This window comes from Eretmochelys imbricata, chromosome 8, assembly GCF_965152235.1.
Source record: "Eretmochelys imbricata isolate rEreImb1 chromosome 8, rEreImb1.hap1, whole genome shotgun sequence".
NCBI lineage: Eukaryota > Metazoa > Chordata > Testudines > Cheloniidae > Eretmochelys > Eretmochelys imbricata.
Window position 1 is genome coordinate 66076998 of NC_135579.1, and position 20208 is coordinate 66097205.

The 20208-nt window shown below is 43.7% G+C and overlaps 1 protein-coding gene across 1 annotated transcript in view; it reads right to left on the bottom strand.

Annotated features, from left to right (window-relative positions):
* Positions 1-1032: 1032 nt before the first annotated feature.
* Positions 1033-20208, bottom strand: part of KIF14 (kinesin family member 14) — a 67884-nt gene continuing 48708 nt past the window's right edge. Inside the window, exons 27-29 of the mRNA XM_077824940.1 lie at positions 16833-16907; positions 15255-15393; positions 1033-3938 (exon numbers count right to left, since the gene is read on the bottom strand). Of these exons, the coding sequence (XP_077681066.1) occupies positions 3556-3938; positions 15255-15393; positions 16833-16907 (597 nt within the window). The 3' untranslated portion in view covers positions 1033-3555. The remainder of the gene's footprint in view (positions 3939-15254; positions 15394-16832; positions 16908-20208) is intronic.

Here is a 20208-nt window from a genome sequence, read left to right on the forward strand (position 1 = left end):
AGGATAACTCCAGTACAGACATACTGGGCCTGATTTTCAGAGATGCTAAGCACTTGTAGCTCCCCTTGACTTTAGTGGGAATTGTGGGTGCTCAAAATGCCCTGTCCTAGCTATAGAATTTCTGACAAGATAAGAAACTTTTCCCAGAGAAAGGAATCTATTATCGAGCTGTCAAACAAACAAGGATTTAATTAGCTTCCCAGACGTGCCATGGAAAACCTTCCAGGAAGGTTTTGCCATGTGAACTTGAGACTACAATAAAGCCACCAATCTTGGCTCAAAAAGTAAAAAGCTTGTGTATTATTACATTGAACTGAGATCTGATTTCATCATACACTAACTTACAGTATTACTTCGAACTCTGTCTCCCCAACCCGCATCTGTGTAACGATACTGTGTGTTAACAGAGACAATACTAAAGAACCTTGTTTCAGTGTGAAATAGTCCCCCTAAAAAAACACCCCAGACATTTGATTTGTTTAGCTTTCTGTGGAATATTTTATTTTGCAACACACTATTATGTTCTCAGCAGGTGTACCATAGATAGGTCTCAAAGCAACTATAAAAATGGAAACTAATAGGATGTTTACTAGTGTCTTAAATTATAGCAATTTTGTTCTCGGTTCAACAATCTGATTCTACTGTTTACAATAGTTTACAGTTATATACACAGTACATGATTCTGAACAGCAAATTACATTTTTAAAAGTTCAGTCAAATACAAAATAGCACTTTTTCACAAGGTGTAAACATATGTTTGATTCCGCTTTTTGATTTTTTAAAGCCACACAAAGGTTCCTAATAGCAGATTATGTCAAACTATGAATAAACTTTTACATTTCTTCTCAATGAAAATGGAAAGTGATTAACTGAGTCAATATCACATTTTATGTGATACAATGACAAATGCTACTAGCAATAAAAATGTTCTGTCAATGTTTCTGAAAAACACATTGACAAAACATAACTGCACTGCAAAACATTTCTGGAAAAGATATTAAATTATATGAATTTTAAGGAGAGTACTGTATGTGCACTACAAACTGAAGCAAAGCTTTTATTTCCCCAATAGCAAAGACCAGAGAAATACAGTTTATACAGTGGTTGCCAAAATCACTGAATTACTGTTCACAAAATATTTGGACAAAATTTAAAGTGGAAAACAAAAATTTCTAGTTGACAAAACAGGTGATTGATTTTCTAGTCACTTAACTTACAGCCAATTTTTCAGGTCACTTAGTGTTCCAGTTGCTGTAGTATAAAATCACATTTTGCAGATCGTTTACTTCATTCAAGAGGACTTCAAGAAATGACTGCAAAAGGAGTGCATTTTATCCTTTTACTGGCATATAGTATATTTGCTTGCTTATTATATAACTACAGCTTCCCAAATACAAAAACCTCATCCTATAATAATTCTTAACATCCAATTACTAAAGTCACAGGGGATAAGTTTTTTATATTGTTATTGTCTTTTTGTTCACTTATATCACTTAAATGAGGATAATTTCTGGTGTACTCAGACTTTACTACTCGCTGTGTGAAATTCTAGCCTCACTTAAGTCAATTGGAATTTTGCCATTGACTTTAATGGGGCCAGGATTTCACCTGCTCTGTCCAAAGTTGGATAACACCATTTCTGCTCCATCACACTATAACCAAATAAAGCATTGACTAACAAGACCAGGTGAAATGCTGAGAAAGGAACAAAGAACAAAAATGGCATGGATCTGGTGACTGAATTTAATCAAGAGAGGTAATTATCTTTGAGAGGAAGTTTTACATTCCAAAAGGAAGTGCGGGGGGAATCTATCAAGAGACACGCTATCCCTGAATACTTGGTTGAAAGGTTTGACAACAGGCAGTAAATGTCACTCATTACTAGGATGGACAACACCACTGAGCAAATCAGTTGCTCTGATTAGAACATGTTGTGTTATGATCTTTCAGTTCCAAGTGTTCAAGAACAAACACTTCTCAAATGCACCATTATCCTTGATTTTCACAGCAATCATTAGCTCTACCTAGAAGTACTATAGCTTTTTTAAACTACAGCCAACTCAAAAGGGGTGTGGAAAGGAAAAAAGCTGCTTATCAGTTTGACACATTGTAGCCTAGATTTAGTCCACATTTGCTTCTATTACTCTAGCTATTATAAAAAATGAAATAGTCTCAAAGGTATCTGCTTTTATCCTTGCAGAGAATCACAACTGAGTATATTTCACAAAGGAACAAGGAAGTAAACACTATAATAAGTGATCTGAGAACAAGTCACCAAGATATTCTTATAAATCTTTCAACATTAGTACAACTAGGGCCAGACTGTAGCTAGCCAAAGCTCCCAGAAGCAGCCAATATCAGTTGGGATGCAGTGGGCTAGTCTAGTGACTGGTGTAGAGGAGAAGATAGCCATGTCCTCAACCACTTTGGTAAGCCCATTGCCAGCACTGGACTGAGAGGGAAAGACCCTCGCCCCACTGAAGTCAATGGAATCAGGATTTCACCCAGAATCCTTGCTTTTCCTGAAGTCTGAGATTCTGCCCTGTACCTATGCAGGAGCATGAGGTTCTGGGAAAGATGCCTTGTATCCTTCCCTCTCCTTTGTGCACCTGCAAAGAGCTAGGCTCAACCTGGCCTTAAGATTTCAGTATGAACATATTAAGTGTAGGCTGCATGTCAACATAATTCTCAGCTGCCTCACATGGTGACTTATTTGTATATTTTAAAAGTGTTATGCCTCTAAACTTCTATGCATAGCACTAAAAATGATTTAAAACCAAGGAAAATTGTTTTTTGTTATATACTTTGAAACATGAATCATTATAGTCAATCTGCATTAATGTTATCTGAGCTCTGTAACCCCCGCCGTTACCCCTAGGGATTATAAACCTATTATCCCCTTAAATGTGTGTTTACCCAATAATTTTTGTAGCCTTTCACATCTTTCCTAAGAAAACAGATACCAAAAACCTCTCTCAAAAATACTAAAGCTGGCAAACCAAAAATAAAAAAGCCAGGAAATATAGTGGTAAGGATGACACTGCACCCTTAATAAATCATCATGCATTAAAGTGAGGCTACATTATGAATGGAGGATAAAGTGCCCATTTTTAACACTGAATTTCCTAGCTTTTCTCAATAATTTTGTTTTATTTACATATTATTCTTGGACTAGATTTTAACCCACTGTCTGGTTACTTCTTGTACGTTGCTCTATAATTTACTACAGTTAGATATAGGTTTGAATAAAAATACTCACACGTTTGTACTTTTCTTAAGTGTAAGTCTAATGTAAAGTCTTCTGGATTTACATTTGTTCCTGTGCAATTCAATGTACCATATCTTGTTGTACCTCAAGTCCTCTACTTTCACACAACACTGTCCATGCTCTTGATAAAATTACCAACACATTTCAACCTTCCGAGATTTTTCCTTCTCAACGCCCCCCCCCCAAAAAAACAGATGCCCTCCTTGTCTCTCTTTCATTAAAAAAGATAGCTCATAATGTTTACTTTTTCCTACATGCAGGAGTCTACTATATTTAATGCCTTAATTTTATACCCACTGTATCCCACTGGATGAAAGTTTCCCTGAACTTGTAGCTGAAGGCTGAGGTTTATATTCGCATTTTGGAACCCCTTTCTGTTTCCAAGTAGATTCACCAGTTTCAAGCTGTTTTTCTTCAGTCTTGCTATTTTGCATACAAATGGTCTGAGATGCCAATGAATTATGTCCTTGTTCAAGTTCAAAACTTATAATGAGTGACTTGGCGAGAGAATCCAATTCAGAAGTGACCATAAAAGACTTGGTTGTTCTGTGAGGACTGTTTGCTGAAGCAGAAGACAAGCTAAATAAAGTGCAGTAATTATTAAAATGCCCAACTAAGATGCAAATCTTTTCTGTATAGCTTCTGAGTTGAGTTGTATTTCTGTATGATCCTGTGGAGTACAAAAGCAAAAAGAACCAATGCTACTACTTTGCTAAGCAGCATGTGACTTCCATGCACATCTTTTCTTTCATTTCTGTTAGAAACAATACCGTATTTTGAAAGTATGTTAGTAAATCTATTGTGAGACTATGACGTTAACATGAGGAGTCAGTTGGGGAAAAAAAAGACTCAAGACTTTGCCTATAGTCTCAGGCTGACGCAATCAGCAGGTATACCTATAATCCAAAAGAAGCTAGTGGGAGTTTTCTGTAACATGATCAGCAGTGAAATGTTTAAAATTTGACATTTCGTTTTTTTTAATTAGGCTTCAGAATCAACAATGAATTGATATGAATGGAATAAAGATATTGTTTTAGTCTGTCTCTAGACTCAGTAGGATAGCATCCTATTGGTTCACTATTTGTAAAGTTCTTTCCTCAACCATGTGTAGTAACAAAACTTATTTTTTTTCATATGAATCTTTAAATTCTTCAAGAGCCACCAAAGAAATGCTGATATAGTCCACCAGATCAACCTAGAGTATCATGGGAACAATGGTTTTAATTTGCTTATTTGTGCCTGGTCCCTTACCCTGTAACTTATATGACAGAAAATTAAACATAAGGAAGGCTGGATGCAAAGGAAAGTTACCTTAGGATTATCAGGTCACATGAAACCAGGAATGTGAAAACACAGTAATTAACTATGTCAGCGGTTGTAAATGACTTAAAACTTGTAAATTCTCTTTCTTATTAATGTTGAAGTGATGGAACAAATACTTTAAATTCTGTTAAAGGTGACCTGCTTCTTTATGCCTGGAACTGTTTTTTCAACAAAAAGTTTTTCTCCTACTTGTCATCACCTTACAAATTCAACTCTAGTTTACCCTTTTCCTAAAAAAATTATATCGGTGACTGGAGAACTAGTACATTTATGACACCCTTGTTATTAAAAGAAAAAATTTTGTTCGGGGGTGTTGGGGGGGAAGGGTGAGATATTAATCAGACAGTTTAAAATATTGTTATTGTTAAAACCTATTTAACTTGAATGCCTAACAAAGAGTGGGAAGAGAAGATTTCATTAAAGATTCAACACTGTGTTCCTCCAGGTAAGGGCTGAGGAAGACCCCAAATCACTTCCAGAAGACACGAGAAACAAGGAAGATACTGATAGGCACAGGAAACGGTTACTTACTGTAAGTATGGTTCTTTGAGAGGTGATTCAGACATTTATTCCACTTAAGTATGTGCACACCGAGCTCACCACAGCTGGAGTTTGCCTAGCAGCACCCTTAAAGGGGAAGAGCTTCTACCTCATGGCCGTAGCCCTTCCCCTAGCTACACGAAGCAGCACTGCCCCGACCCTCCTCAGTTCCTTTGCACCGAATGCCCAGAAACAAGATTCTGATGCAGAGGGGATGGAAGGTGGATTGAGGAATACAAGTCTGCATCACATCTCAAAGAACCACAGTTATGGTAAGTAACTGTTTCTTCTAGTAGATGCAGACATGCATTCTCCTTAGGTGACTCACAAGCAGTACACCTCCCACTGCCCTGGAAGCAGGGCTCAAAGTCTACCTAAACAAGGACTGCAGGGAAAAAAGGACTTATCAAAGCCTGCATCCACCCTGGAAGGCATAATGGTTGTGGCATAATGGTTCATAAATGTATCGACAACCACACAGCAGCCCTACGTCCAATATGGAAATGTCACTGACGAATGCTACAGACGTTGCTTGCACCTGCTGTTGGGGCATAAAGTAAGCTATTTCATATGCAGTCCTGATACAGGATATTACCCATTTGGACGTCCTCTGTGAAGATTCTGATTGACCCTTCATGTTATCTGCATATGATGCAAACAAATGAGGCAAAGCACAAAACAGTTTAGTCCTGTCCACATCGAAGGCTAGACATTGCCTGACACCTAAGGTGTGTAGATGCTGCTTATCTATAGATGAATGCCGCTTTAGGAAAGAATACTGGTAAATAGACCACCTTGTTCAAATGAAATTGAGAAACCACTTTAGACAAAGATTTTGGGTGTGGCTGTAAAGTCACTTTGTCTTTGGAGAACTGTGTATAAGGAGGCTCTGCCCTCAGAGACTGCAACTCTCATTCTCTGTGTGGATGTTATTGCTACCAGGAATGAAATTTTCTAACACAATGGCAAAAAGGGACAACATGCCAGAGGGTCAAATGGAGATTATATTAAGGCTGCAAGGATTGAGTTAAGGTCCCACAGAGGAATTGGCTCCCGGGCTGGAGGGATGTAGATGAAGGAGCCCTTTTAAGAATTTTGATACCATGGCACTGGAGAAGACTGATCTTCTCTGAATGGGGGGGGGGGAATAAAATGCCAAAAATTGCTACCAGATGCGCTTTCAATGAACTAAACACAAGCCCCAGCTGAAGGTGCAGCAGGTACTCCAAAATGTCCTGGATAGAATCCAAGCAATGCTGGCCTCCTCAGGCTAGTGACCACAGTGAAATGGAAGTGATTTTCAGCAACAGGCCATCCTGGTGGAGGGTTTTCTACTGTTGAGGACAACTTTTTGAACAGCCACTGAACACTGCTCTTCCTCCTCATTCATCCATGCCACGTGATGCAGGGACTTGAGTGCAGGATGCAAGGCACAGACTTGGTTTTGAGTGAGTAAGTTGGGATGGAGAAGAAGCAGAATGGGAGGCTGACTAAACAGTGCAAGAAGGCCAGAGAAAAAATGGTTATCTACCTTTCTTAACTGTTGTTCTTCAAGATGTGTTGCTTATGTCCATTCCAATTATGTGAGAGTTTTCCACATGTACAATAGCCAGAAGGTTTTCCCCCTTGTGGTACCTGTGGGGTTGGTTCAGGTGCTCCCTAGAGTTGCACCTCCATGGCGCCATATATAGGGTCCTGCCGACCTGCTGCCTCTTCAGTTCCTTCTTGCTCTGACAGAAGGGTAGGTGGGTGGGTCTTGGAATGTCGATTACGAAAGATAGGTAACTGTTTTTCTTCTTTAAGTGCTTGGTCATGTTGACTCGCAATCAGGAACTTGGAGGCAGCAGCGGAGCTCATGGGTTCACTGGTTGAAGCACCGCTCTGCTGAAGTCTGCATCGTCCCTAGTCTGCTAGGTAATGGCGTAGTGAGAAGTAAGAGTGTGGATTGAGGACCATGTTGCAGCCTTGCAGATTTCCTGGGTCAGAACCTGGGCCAGGAATGCCGCTGAAGATGCCTGCTTGGAAGGTCTGGCATGCCAGACAGACTGCCCTCAGCTCTCTGACATTGCGGTGAAGTGAGAGCTCTGCTTAGGACCAGAGGCCCTGAGGTCCCCCAGATGCGCTCCCCACCCCATCATTGACACGTCCACGACCAGGGAAAGTGATGGTTGAGGTCCGGAGAAGAGAATCCCCGCACACAGAACTTGCAGGTTGAGCCACCATAGGAAAGACTTGAGAACCGTCCAGGAAAGGTGACTACATTGCTAGACTGTCCTGGTTTGGTCAATACACCGATGGCTAGCCACACCTGAAGGGGTTGGAGCCTCCGTCTGGCATGCTACGCTACGTAAGTACAGCTGGCCATGTGACCGAGGAGCTTCAGGCAATTCCTTACTGTAGTGGTAGGAAATTGTCTGAGATCTTGTAAGATGTTGCATAGGCTCTGAAACCGTGATTCCATTGGGAATGCTCTAGCCTGTCTGGAGTCCAACACTGCCCCTATGAACTCTGTCATCTGTGTGGAGGATAGTGTTGAGTTCTGCACATTCATTAGTAGGCCAAGCTCATTGAAAGTTGATCTTACCAGGTTTACATGCGCCTCCACTTGTGTTCTGGAGTGGCCCTTGATCAGCCAGTCGTTGAGGTACCTGCACCTGGTGCTTCTGCAAGAAAGTGGCCACAACTGCCATGCACTGGGTCAACACCCAAGATGCTGCTGACAGGGAGTACCGTGAACAGATAGTGATTGTGGTTCACCACAAACCTGAGAAACCTTCTGGGAGACAAGGTTATGGATATATGAAAGTATGCGTCCTTCAAGTCAAGGGCTGCATACCAGTCCCCAGATCCAGAGAAGGGATAATGGAGGCCAAAGAAACCATGTGGAACTTCAGCTTCTTCATAAACTTGTTGAGGTTTGGCAGGTCTAGGAGAGGTCTGAGACCACCTTTGGCTTTCGGGATTAGGAAATAACAGGAGTAGAATCCCTTGCCCCTTAGCTCCCGAGGAACCTCCTCCACCACTCCTGCTCTTAGGAGCAACTGCACCTCCTGAATTTGAAGATGATCATGAGAGAGGTCCCTGAAGAGGGTCCGGAGAAAGAGGATGGGAGGGAGCTGAACTGGAGAGAATATCACAGTTCTACCATGTGGAGCACCCAGCGATTTGACATGATCTGGGCCCACACATGGTAGAAGTTGGACAGTCAGCACAAAAAGGATTGGATCATTGGATATGGTGTTTGAACTGGTGCATTGCCCTCGGGTGCACCAGTTCAAAAGGTTTATTTTTGTCCAGAGGGCTGTTTCACCTGCCCAGAGCCCTGAGATGAAGGAGAAGGCCTCCTCCTGTGGTTTCTATTATACATTTTAGAATAGTCCTGCCTATTCTGAGGTTAGTAGAATCAAGGCGGGGGCTTAAAATGGTCCTTGCCAGGGTGTGAAGGTCAAGGGAACTGAGAGTGGCTCTTGAGTCCTTAAGGCTACGAAGCCACAAGTCCATTTGCTCAGAGATGGTCTGTTGGACCTCATATGGGAGCCCTGATGCTTGCAGCCAGGAGCTCCTTCTCATGGCCACTGCTGAAGCCATGGTCCAAGTGGCTGAATTGGCAACATCCAGGACTGCCTGTAGTGAAGCCCGTGCCACAAGCCTACTCTCTACCACTAAGGCAGAAAACGCTGCCATCGAGTCCTCTGGCAGAAGCTCCATGAACTTTGACATAGCCCCATAGGAATTGAAGCTACACCTGCTGAGGATCGCCTGTTGGCTCGAAATCTGAAGCTGGAGCCTCCCAGTAGAACAGACTTTCCTCCCGAAGAGATCCAGTTTTTTCATGTCTCAGGCTTTAGGTGAGGATCCTTGGTGCCTTTGACGTTCACATTTGTTCACTGCTGCCACCACTAAGGAGTCCAGTGGTGGGTGTGAATAAAAATGTTCAAACTCTTTAGAGGGGGCAAAGTACTTCCTCTCTGTCCTTTTCGCTATTGGGGGCATGGAGGTGGGGGTCTGCCACAACGTTTTGGTGGTATCCTGTGTGGTCTCTATGAGTGGCAGGGCTACTCAGGAGGGTTCCCAGGGGGCCAGGATGTCTATCATGGGGTCCGAGGACTCAGACCCCTCCTCAAGCTGAAGCCTCAGGTTCTGGGCCACTCTCTTCAGGAGTTGTTGGTGGACCCTACCTTCCTTGAGTACAGGAGCTGTGGAGGTTCCGGCCACTGCTTTGTCTGGCGATGACGAGGCTCTAAACGGGACCAGCTCTTTCTATAATGCCGAGAGGATCGCACGGTACTGGGTCTTCCAGTGCAGCATGGGGTGGCTAGTCCTGCACCAAGGGAGGTGGAGAAGATATGAGGGTTTCCAAAGCCACCGACACCGAACTCCTGGAATAGGACCCCTGGCTTTAATAGAATGGCCAGGAGGTCCAAAACGACCATTGGGCTGGAGCCTGCCACTGCGCAGGCTATGGCATGGGGGAAAATTGCTGTCTCTCCCTGTCTGACCTCGAGCGTCTGCGCTCCAATTTGTGCCGGCTCTGCCTGGACACAAAAGGACTCCACCTCCAATTGTGAGGACTCGCTCTGAGAGGACCATGGGGAAGCAGTGCCACCAGTGCAGGGGAGCAGTGCCAGGACATTGGGAACCAGTGCGATTCCACTGCCAGTCTGCTGCCTGAAGGTAACGGGGATCAGTGCTGAGATGATTGTGACCAACGTGATTTGCCTCTGGATGGCACCGAGGGTCTTGGGGAGCCATTGCTTTTGAGCTTGGGGCCCGATCTTGCCTGGGCGTGGAAGTGTTGCCGTGAAGGCAACGAGCTCTCTTGCTGCCTCAAAAGGTCTATGGCATGGAGGGCAGCTCCAAAGCCTCTCTGCGACTCTCCCAGGAGGGGAGTCCTGCAGAGCTGAACTCGACTGACCCCTTGTTGGGACACCAGTCAACAATGCTGGGCTAGGTGGTGCCGCATTTGCGTGGCCCAACACGGGTCTCATTGCGCTTGAGTCTTTCCGTCCTGGTCTTAGTGTGGGTGAATGTCCCCTATTTGGCTTCGTCTTCTTGCAGAGCACTGGGGACTGGAAGTGGTGCCACGTGCTACCAAGTATGGAGCCTTTGTTCAGAGTGCCCTGCTGGTGTTGTGTGTCTCTATGAGAGTCTTTTCTTGGCACCGAAGTCTCCCATGTTGATGCCGGGGCACTGCACATCAATGTTGAGGTTCGGCCAAACTCTGCTCCGAGTGAGGATGGAGGGCAGCTTCCATCAGAAGGATTTTTCACCACTGGTCTTTCTTTTTGAGACCTGGGGTGGAATCCCCTACAGATCTTACAACTGTCCTTCTGATGAAATTCCCCCAGACACTTCAAGCAGGAAGTGTGAGGGTTACTCCTGGGCATATGCTTGTTACAAGCTAAGCAGGGTTTAAACCCCAGGGACCGGTGGTGGGAGAGGGTAGAGAAAAAAGGGGAGGGGGTAACCCCCAGAACAATTCCTTACTGGAATTCTAACTATACTGTGACTAAACTAACTAAAACTACTAATTAATTTAACTATTTACAAAGAACAATTGAGGACTACTAGGGAGAGGGCTTGCTGAAGCAAGAGAAAATGAGTGTTCCGGCTAACTGTCACAGGAGGTAAGAAGAACCGAAGTGGCGGCTGGTTGGCAGGACCCTATATATGGCACCGTGGAGGTGACACTCCAGGGGGCGCCTGAAAAGACCCGACGGGTACCACTAGGGGAAAAACCTTTGGCTTCTGTGCATGTGGCACGCACACACCTCATTGGGATCGACATGAGTAAACACTCGAAGAAGAACCAAACACTGGTCGTGCCATGCTGGGGCTTTGAGAATGAGCCTGGCCTGATCTTGAGCAAGCCTGAAGGATGACCAGGAGAAAAGCATACAGGAGAGCCAATTGCCAGATGAGGTGGAAAGCGCTCGCAGGAAGCTTGGACTGATGCCCTCTAGAGAGCAGAACAGGTGATGTTTCCTGTTGTTCCTTGTAGCGAACAGGTCAATTATTGGAATGTCCCAAGCTGTGAAGATGACCCAGGACATGTGTCTTCAGGGAAAAATGCCTGCTGAGATGGTCTGCAAGATCATTCTGAACCCCCAGCAAGTGAAAACTATCGAAGCAACGTTCTCCTCGACGCAGAACAGTCACAGCCTGATTGCCTCTAATCAGAGCAACCTGCAGCATGCTCCCCTTTGCTTGCTGCACATAATAAAGACAATAGCATCATGATGTAAATATGCACACCAAGTCTCTAATACAGTCTCACAAAGCATGACATGAATTGTAGATGGCCTGAAGCTCCAGCAAGTAGATATGGAGTGAGGCCTCCTACTCCGACCACAGCCTTTTCACTTTTAGGGGCCCCCAGGTGCACCACCCACAAGTCATCAGCATGGCATCAGTAAAAAACAATCTGGTTGGCAAAGACCGGACAAAGGGAACACCTTGGCAAATGTTCTCTGGACACATCCACCACTGCAAGGAGTCTAGCACTGTAAAGGAAGACTGACCTGTCTGTCTAGAGGGTGAAGACTGGGATAGTAAATCACTCTTAGTCACATTTGAAGGGGAGTGAAGGCACAGCCTTGCAAACTGGACCACCTGTGTACAAGTGGAAATATGGCCCAAAGCCTCAGATACATCTGAACTGCCATGGAAGGCTGAGACTGCAGAATGAGGCAAAGACAGCGAACTGTCTGAAAACAGTTGGTCAGCAGAAATGCTTTCAACATCACAGAATCTAACAGAGCCCCAATGAACTTTGTTTTCTGAGTGGGAACGAAGGTTGATTTCCAGGTGTTTATTATGAGACCCAGACAGTCGAGCAAGCAGTGTGTGGTGCTGATGTGAGCAAGAACTTCCTCTCTGGATCTGCACCTAAGTAACCAGTCGTCCGCATATGGGAAGATGTGAATTCCCTTCTTCCTGAGATATGCTGTAACAATGACCAGGCACTTGGTAAAAACCTGGTGTACAGAAGAGAGGTCAAATGAAAGCACTGTGTAGTGACAGTAGCCTTCCGCCACGATAAACTGAAGAAACTTTCTGTGGTTGGCAAAATTGCCACATGGAAGTAGGCATCCTGAAGGTTTGGAGCACACCACCAGTCGTTCTGAGACTATGCAGGGAGAATAGTCGATAAGAGTGACATAGACCTGATATATTTGTTGAGGCCATGAAGGTCAAGGTCTTACCCCTCCCTTGAATTTGGGTACCAGAAAGTACCGGGAGTAGAAGCCGTGACGCTGGTGTTCCAGCTGAACCTCTTCCACCACTCCCAAAGCCAGTAGAGAGCAGACCTGCTCAAGGAGCACTGTTTTGTGAGGGGGACCCTGAAGAGGAATGGGGAGGATGGATGGGGTGGAAGTGTGGAGAGGAACTGGATGGCATAACCTGATCTGAGAGCACTTAGGACTCAGCTGTCAGTGGTGATCGAGCCCCAAGCATTGTGAAAGCAGGCCAGCCTGTCCCACAAAGTGGGGGAAGATGAGGAGGGAGGAGCAACAACAGGAACAGAGCTCTGCACTAAGGAGACCAAATGGGTACTTGGAGAGCACTGAGGGGAGGGCATGTGGACTGGCTGAACCCCAAGCCTGACTACATTCTCCTGTGGAATCTGTCCCACAATACTGGCATGGCCACCCCCAAGGACTGCAGTGTACGAAGGGAAGGATGAGCTGGCCAGCACAGAACTGTGCAGAGATGAAGATGAGGCCCTGGATGGGACAACTCTGGAGGTCAACAGGGAGAAGGACCGCCAGTGCCTGGGCCTGTGGCAGGTCAACGGTCACCACCATAGACCTGACCAGTGAGCTCACCTTTAAGCAAGACAAATAGCAGGACCTCTGCAACTGAGGGGTATCCCATGGATTCCATGGAGGCCACAGACATGGATAAGGCACTGGTGGCCAGTAGACGCTGGGCCAGATGCCTCCATCCCAACCACAGGACGTGTGCCAATCTTGGTACCCATAGTGGTCCATCAACGACTCCCAGTGCTGGTCAGGTGATGGAGAACAGGAGGATAATGATTCCAACTCAGATTCAGAGGAGGCTTGAGATCAAGGCAGAGTGAGACCAGAGAGTGCAAGTATCTGGTCCGATTTGTTCATTGCCCAGAACGAGGCAGGAAGTGGCAGTGCCGATGGAAGTGGTACCATCAATACAAAGCATGCCAGTGCTGGAAGCGAGAAGCAGTACTGGAGTGTCTGACAGTACTGATGTTGAGGGTGGTGAAAGGCACCACAGAAGCATTTGCAGTGCTGAATACAGCAGTGCCAAGGAGATTCCTGATACTGACGTCCCACATACTGAAGCCGGTACCAGCCCTGCTTATATAACCTGTGAGGGGTGAACATTGGGGTGCAATGCAGACAGACCCGAGGGTTCAGCGGCTCATTCAGTCAACAGAGCTATAGATGACAGTCCTGGCAAAGTCCTGGACCAAAGGAGAGATTGCAACCAAAAGGTGGAGGAAGTCTGTAACTGCCTGGTATGCTACCGACATAGAAACAGTCAGTACTTGCATCTGCCTCTTTGGTACTGTACTCAATGGATGTCCGGAGGCCAGAACTGGAGTCAACAGTACATGGCTTCTAACCTTCCTGTTTGGTACCGGGGAAGGATTAGAAGTATCTGCTTCATTAGGTGCACCAGCACCAACTCCATGCCAGTCCACATTTTCCTGGGCGAGCAGAAGATTCACCTGGAGACCTGGAGTGGTCTTGATTGACCTTATGCAAACTTTTCCTCAGCGCAGTCGACAGGGAATGGCTCATCTGTGTCTCTGAAGAAAAGCCTGCTCTGGAACGTGAAGCTGCAGCACTCTTGGAACCTGAACTTGATCTCCGACCCAATGAAGACCTCGATACTGAAGCAGGCCACATGGCCTGTTCGAGCAGATGCTGCTTCAGATGAAGGTCGCAAGCCACTTGAGTCCATTTCTTAAACCAGAGTTGGGCAAACTACAGCCCGCAGGACTGTCCTGCCTGGCCCCTGGCCCCTCTCCTGCTGTCCCCCCACCACCACGCCGCTGTGTGGACAGCACGGCTTGCGCCTGCCCACCTCCCAGTCTTTCCAAGAAGCCTGTCCTGCCACTCTGAGTGGCATGGTAAGGGAGCAGGGGTGGCTGGATAAGGGGCAGGAGGTCCTGGGAGGGGGCACTCAGGGGACCAGGAGTGGGGGGTGGGGAGGGTGGGGGCCAGTTAGGCACAGGGGTCCTGGGAGGGGGCACTCAGGGGACCAGGAGTGGGGGAAGGGAAGGGTTGGATTGGTTGGAGGTCCCAGGGGAGCCTATCAGAGGGAGGGGGTGTGGATAGGGGTCAGGGCAGTCAAGGGACAGGGAGGGTTGGATGGGTCAGGGGTTCTGAGGGGGGGGCAGTCAGGGGGCAGGAAATGGGACGGAATGGATAGGGGGCAGGGGCCAGGCTGTTTGCGGAGGCATAGCCTTCCCTACCCAGCCCTCCATACCGTTTCACAACCCCGATGTGGCCCTCGGGCCAAAAAGTTTGCCCACCCCTGCCTTAAACGATCTGCAGGTCATGCAGCACCAAGGCAGAGGAAGAACCACATGTGGGGATTACCCCCCACACAAAGGATAATGTTTAAACCCCAGCGAGGACAACACCGAGGGAAACAAACTACTACAACGAACGCTACTCTGACACTAATGGCACTACTAACTATATACAAGGGGAAAAACAAAACCAGTTGATATGTTGTGAAGTTAAGATCATGCAGAATTGTGACTCCAGGCACAGGCAGGAAGAAGGAACTGTGAGATGGTTGGGGCAGCACTGCCTCATGTCGCCAGTGGAGGGGCTATGGCCACAAGGCGCAAATGCCAACCTTCTATGGGTGCTGCTAGGCAAATTTCTCTAGCTCTGTTGCGTTGGGCATGCACACACCTAAGTGGAATACATGTCTACATCTACTCGAAGAACCACCTAAAAAACCCAGGCAGATTAAAAATAACCGTCAGTCTTTCTAACCTCCAACATACATCAAATAAAGAAGCAAAAAAAAAAAAAAAAAAGCACAAACCTCTAACTTCACCGGTCTCCTTTAGTGTACAATTTTCTGGTACAACACACACAGAAGCTGAGCTACATACCTTGTAATGAAGTAGTAATAATCTGACAGACTTTATCTATGCACTGCTCTAATTCCAAGTATTCAGAAGCAAGATTAGTTGCCTTCTTTAGTTCCTGGTGGGCAGATTCTTCTTTTGTTAATTGAGTTCCCATTTCTTTCTGTATTAATAAAGAGCAATTTATTTGAAAGCTATGAGACATCTGTAATGCTTAGTGGTTAGCGTTCTGATAGCAAATGTGGTCATGGGTTCAAATGTCACACCAGCGTTCATAGTTTTGCACTTCACTATTGCAATGTATTACGGGGATGTTGGGTTGTTGAAGATGTTATGTTTCAAAATACAATTTTGGCAAGATTTGCAATTTCTGCCAGTCTTAAAATCACCAGTTGGAGCTGTAAGATCCTAGAACATTTTTGACATTCAAGGGATAGATAACACCAATAAATTGGTCAATATTCCATTCCTAATTCAAAGTAAATCCCGGTGCTAATAGTCAAGGCTGTAAGCTATTGCGTACACAGTGAATTTTCTACTAGTATCTAACACGACATTTTGAAATAAATAAAAATGTGTTTGATAAGTTAAATTGTATGTAAATCAATGATTTCAGATAGATCAAATAGAAAATAAAATGAATATAATCTTTAATTTATAATTGACAGTGTTTTGTTGGTCTCTGAACCACTTGTATTTCTGCTGTATAATTTCAGAGATGAGACGACCAGAACAACAAGCAGATGTATTCACTGGGCTGTCCAGAGTGACATGGGGTCAGGGGGTGATTTTCAAAGGCACATATAGTAGTTAGGCACCTATCTGCCCTTCGAAAGTCTCTGCAGGTCTTTTCCTTGAGTTATTACAGTCAATTTAGAACCAAAAAAAAAAATCTATGAGCAATTCAAATTATTCCATCTAATGTATATTATCTTTCATTTGTCAATACTGAATTTCAATCCACAACACAATAATCAAACATCTAAAACTAAGTCCCTCTGGAGATGCTCACTCATTTCTAGCCAGAAATGGCCTCAAAAATTCTGCCAACAACAAATTCTGCCATCTCTACATCATCCATTTTATCAGATTATTAACAGGCACCCCCAGAACCTTAGGTCACCTCACTTAATTTGGCCATTTTGAAAAGTGACAATTTATTCCTAGTTTTCCTTTGTCATTGAACCAGCTTCTAAGCCATGATAATACTATATTTCTGATCACACAACCGCCTCATTTCCTTACTAGCTTCATGTTAGGGACTTTGTCAAGGCTTTCAAAAGTCAGAATACATTATATCTTGTTCCTCACCATTTTGATGACACACACAAAGAATTCAAGTAGCATGGAGGGTTATTTTAAAAAATTGTAAAGCAGAAGAATGAACCAAATTCTGTTCTAATAAACACAAAAATTATATTTATACAATCATAAGATAGTTAAGTAAAGAAATGCAAAATGTAAAGTTCTTATAGCAAGATTAACTTGGCCACAATGCATACAGGTACTAATTTTTATCCCTCTTCCTTGCTAAACTTTTAAACAAGAAACCCTTTGAAGTTAACATTTAAACAATGTAATTTTGTGAATGGGTTCCCTTACCTTTTTGTAGTCAGATATTGTATTTTCAAGGCATCTGGCAAAAGCCACTGCATTATTCTTTATTTGATTTTGAATCTACAAAAAGGGAATTTTAATTATTATTTTGCATGCATTATTCAAAGCACTGAGAAAGAAAAATGTGTAAACCTATATCCCAGAGACAGGACAATGAGCACATTTGATTAAGGAGGAAAGTGTTCAGAAGAGAATTACAGCACAAGCAATAGTTGGAAGGTGAATTTTCTATCATAATTCTCAACCATTTCATAAAAAAGTTATCACTTTATAGTGTTCATACTGAATATGCAAAAATTTGAATAAATCTACAGTAGACTTTATTCTAGGTGCAAGTAAGAAGACACTATTCTTTCAACTTTTTCTAAAGGAAGTGACCACTTTAATTGTACCACCACCATCATAACTCTCAGTAGTAGGATTATGGCAATGCCATTTGTCTTCTCTCTGATGCTTCCTGTTATATGCACTGCCCTCCAGTGAAGCTAAGACCCTTATGGTTCCATAGGTCTCTGCTACAAGCAAACACAATAGCATTTACCAGGTTGGCTGTTCAATCCCCACCCTTGGCAAAAAACTACAAATACAAATTTAATTTGCTGGGAATAGGGAGAATTTGAGTTCCCTGGGAACAGTGCCAGTTGTGGGAGGTCCAGTGTAACATTGTGTCGTGGAGAGGAAGAGGCAGGCAGAGTGAATCCTTATCTCTGGGAGCAGGGCTGGTTGTGAGGGAAAACACAGGCACGATAGCACCAATTAGTGTAAAAATAGATTCAATTATTGTAAGTATTTGCATATTTTGGGCAAAAGGTTTGTTTTCAAGCCCCAGTTATGCCATGGGCTAAACAATTTAACTATCCAATTCCTTATCAATATAGTAGTGCTCCTTCCACAAAGGCTATCACAGAGGTTTTCAAAATGCATCCGTAGCTCCGGGGGTGGTCTGCTGTATAGCACTCATTGCAGCCCTGGAGCCTGTTCCCATGGCCACTGACTCCCTATGGCATAACAGAGGCTTGGCCCCCACTTCATTCCCTCTTTTGGCTTGAGTGTGCACTCAGAAAGAGGATGCAAAGCTGGGAAGAGGATTACAGATGAGTGAAATTTTGAGGAGAAGGGCAGGATAAAGAATGTAGGGCACACGAACACAAAGGGATTGGTTACAGGAACATAGTGAAAAAGAGGAAAGAATAAGGGGGAAAGAAAGGAAGAAAGAAGGGAGAGTGTTGTGGATGAGATGTTGGGAGTTGGTCCTAGGTGAGCAAGGGTGGGTTTCTTCACTTCTCAACATTAGTCTTCTTTTTTTTTTCTCCTGCACTGGGAATAGCTCCAACGGCTATTTTTACCATTCTTCTCACGTTTCTCAAGCAACAACGATGAAACTGAAAAGACACTGGTCCAGTTTCACTGCTGTCCAGAGAGTTAAGAATAGCAGCAGTGGAACTAACAAGAGCTAAGAGCTTTCTCTGGTGGCTCAAAGAGCCATTGAGCACTGCTCTGCGTCACATTTGGAAGGTTTACTGCACAAGCATAAGGAATCATACATTTTGATTAAAATGGAAACTTAAGTTTTGCAGAATTGTATGCTCTAGATGTCCCGAATTTGCCAAAGAAGTTCTCTTACTTTCCACTAGCAAATAGATTATACAAGCTCTGTCGTACTCTGGAAAGACCCATACAAAGTAAACAAAAGACAAGAGAGCTTCAAACACAAATGAAGAGTAGGATTTGCCTTGCACACTATCTGTCCAAGATACAAGTTTTTATTCTCAGAAGAAAAGAGGTAGAAGAAGAATGCAGGTATACCCTGAGGCTGAAAAGAGATATGTACACTATGTGCAGCCTAATACTTTTTAAAATAACTTTTCATCCTTTTAAAACATTACCTGTAATGCTACCAGACTCACTGTCAACATGAATTACCCACTGTGTAAGTGGCATCTTTCCCAGGGCTACTGTAACTTGCATTCCTGAATTTTCAGACTCTTTTCTGGGTACATATTTTAGGGAAAAAATTTAGCTGCAGAGTCTAGTCTTTGTTTCTGTCTTCCTTTTTATGTAACTCTCCCTACCATGTATCTCCTTAGACTTACCTAACGAATATATATAATAGGGGAATACCAAGACCATGCACCTTATTTTAGAGAAATTTGTTAGGTGGGCTCTCTTCAATTTGCTTTAAAAATAATCTCTGCATGCAAGAAGGGCTTGAACTATTTTAACTGAAGTGACAAAACACTGTTTCTACCATTTCCCAGACAACTGTGTCTATCTTAAATTAAAATCGTCAGCCTATGATTTTCTGCTACAAATCTTAATCAAAAAGCCTTCATTAAAAAAAAAATAGATACAAACCCCAACTTTTTAACATTGCTCTGAAAAAAGTGTGAATACTGTTACATATGCTTTCATGCTAAACTTTTATTGCCTAATGTATAATTAAAATATCACAGCTGCCACCAGAAAAAAAACTACTACCCCAATTGCTCTAAGTGAATATGAAAATTCTCTTTTATATTATAAAGATTAAACAAACTCAGAGGTCTTATGTAAAGTTAAACAGAACACTGGTGTCACTTCTTTTTACATTTCAGTGTGTCTGGGGAGGTGGCAGGGTCAACTCATTGAAATGTCAAATATATTTGCTGTATTTATTCTATAACTTAATAAAGCAGCTGCTAAAATGGAAGTACCAGTGCTGCTTAGCAACCCAGAAAACTTTTGAAGGTTATTCCTGATTCCAGTTGCTACCATGAAAATGAACAACAACATTCTGGCATTCATGCTGTTAGATGCTTACTTGGAATAAGCCACTATCCTTTTACAGGCCCCAATTCAGCATAGTGCTTAAGTGCATGCCTAACTTTAAACATGTGAGTAGTCTTGGACTATACTAAACTTACTCACGTTTATGTACAAGCTTAAAAATGCTGAATGGAGCTAAAATTATAACAGCAGAAAGTAGGAAATACAGTTATCTTAACCCTCTAAAGATGCATAGAGACAGGATTTTGTAACACTAACAGCAAGTGCAGTAATAGCAGATGTGCTTGCTATTAGTACAATGAAAGGTAGTCAGTTTCAAAAAATAAGTTGAAAATAGTTTCATGTATCATACCAGCCCTTGAGTGTCCCTGCCAATTTTTGAAGTCTTATGATATTTTCCCTTTTTCCACTAAGTTTCTCTCTCCTTCTTGGTGTGTGAAAGATCCCCACAAACAACAAGGGAAGCTGAGTGGATACTCAGGGGATACAGTGAGACTCCATACAATTAGCACTGTCAAATGCACAAAGTAAACTGAAAATACACCGAATACTTCAGTGGAATCCATTTGAGCAAAAGGGACCAACTTTGGAGAAC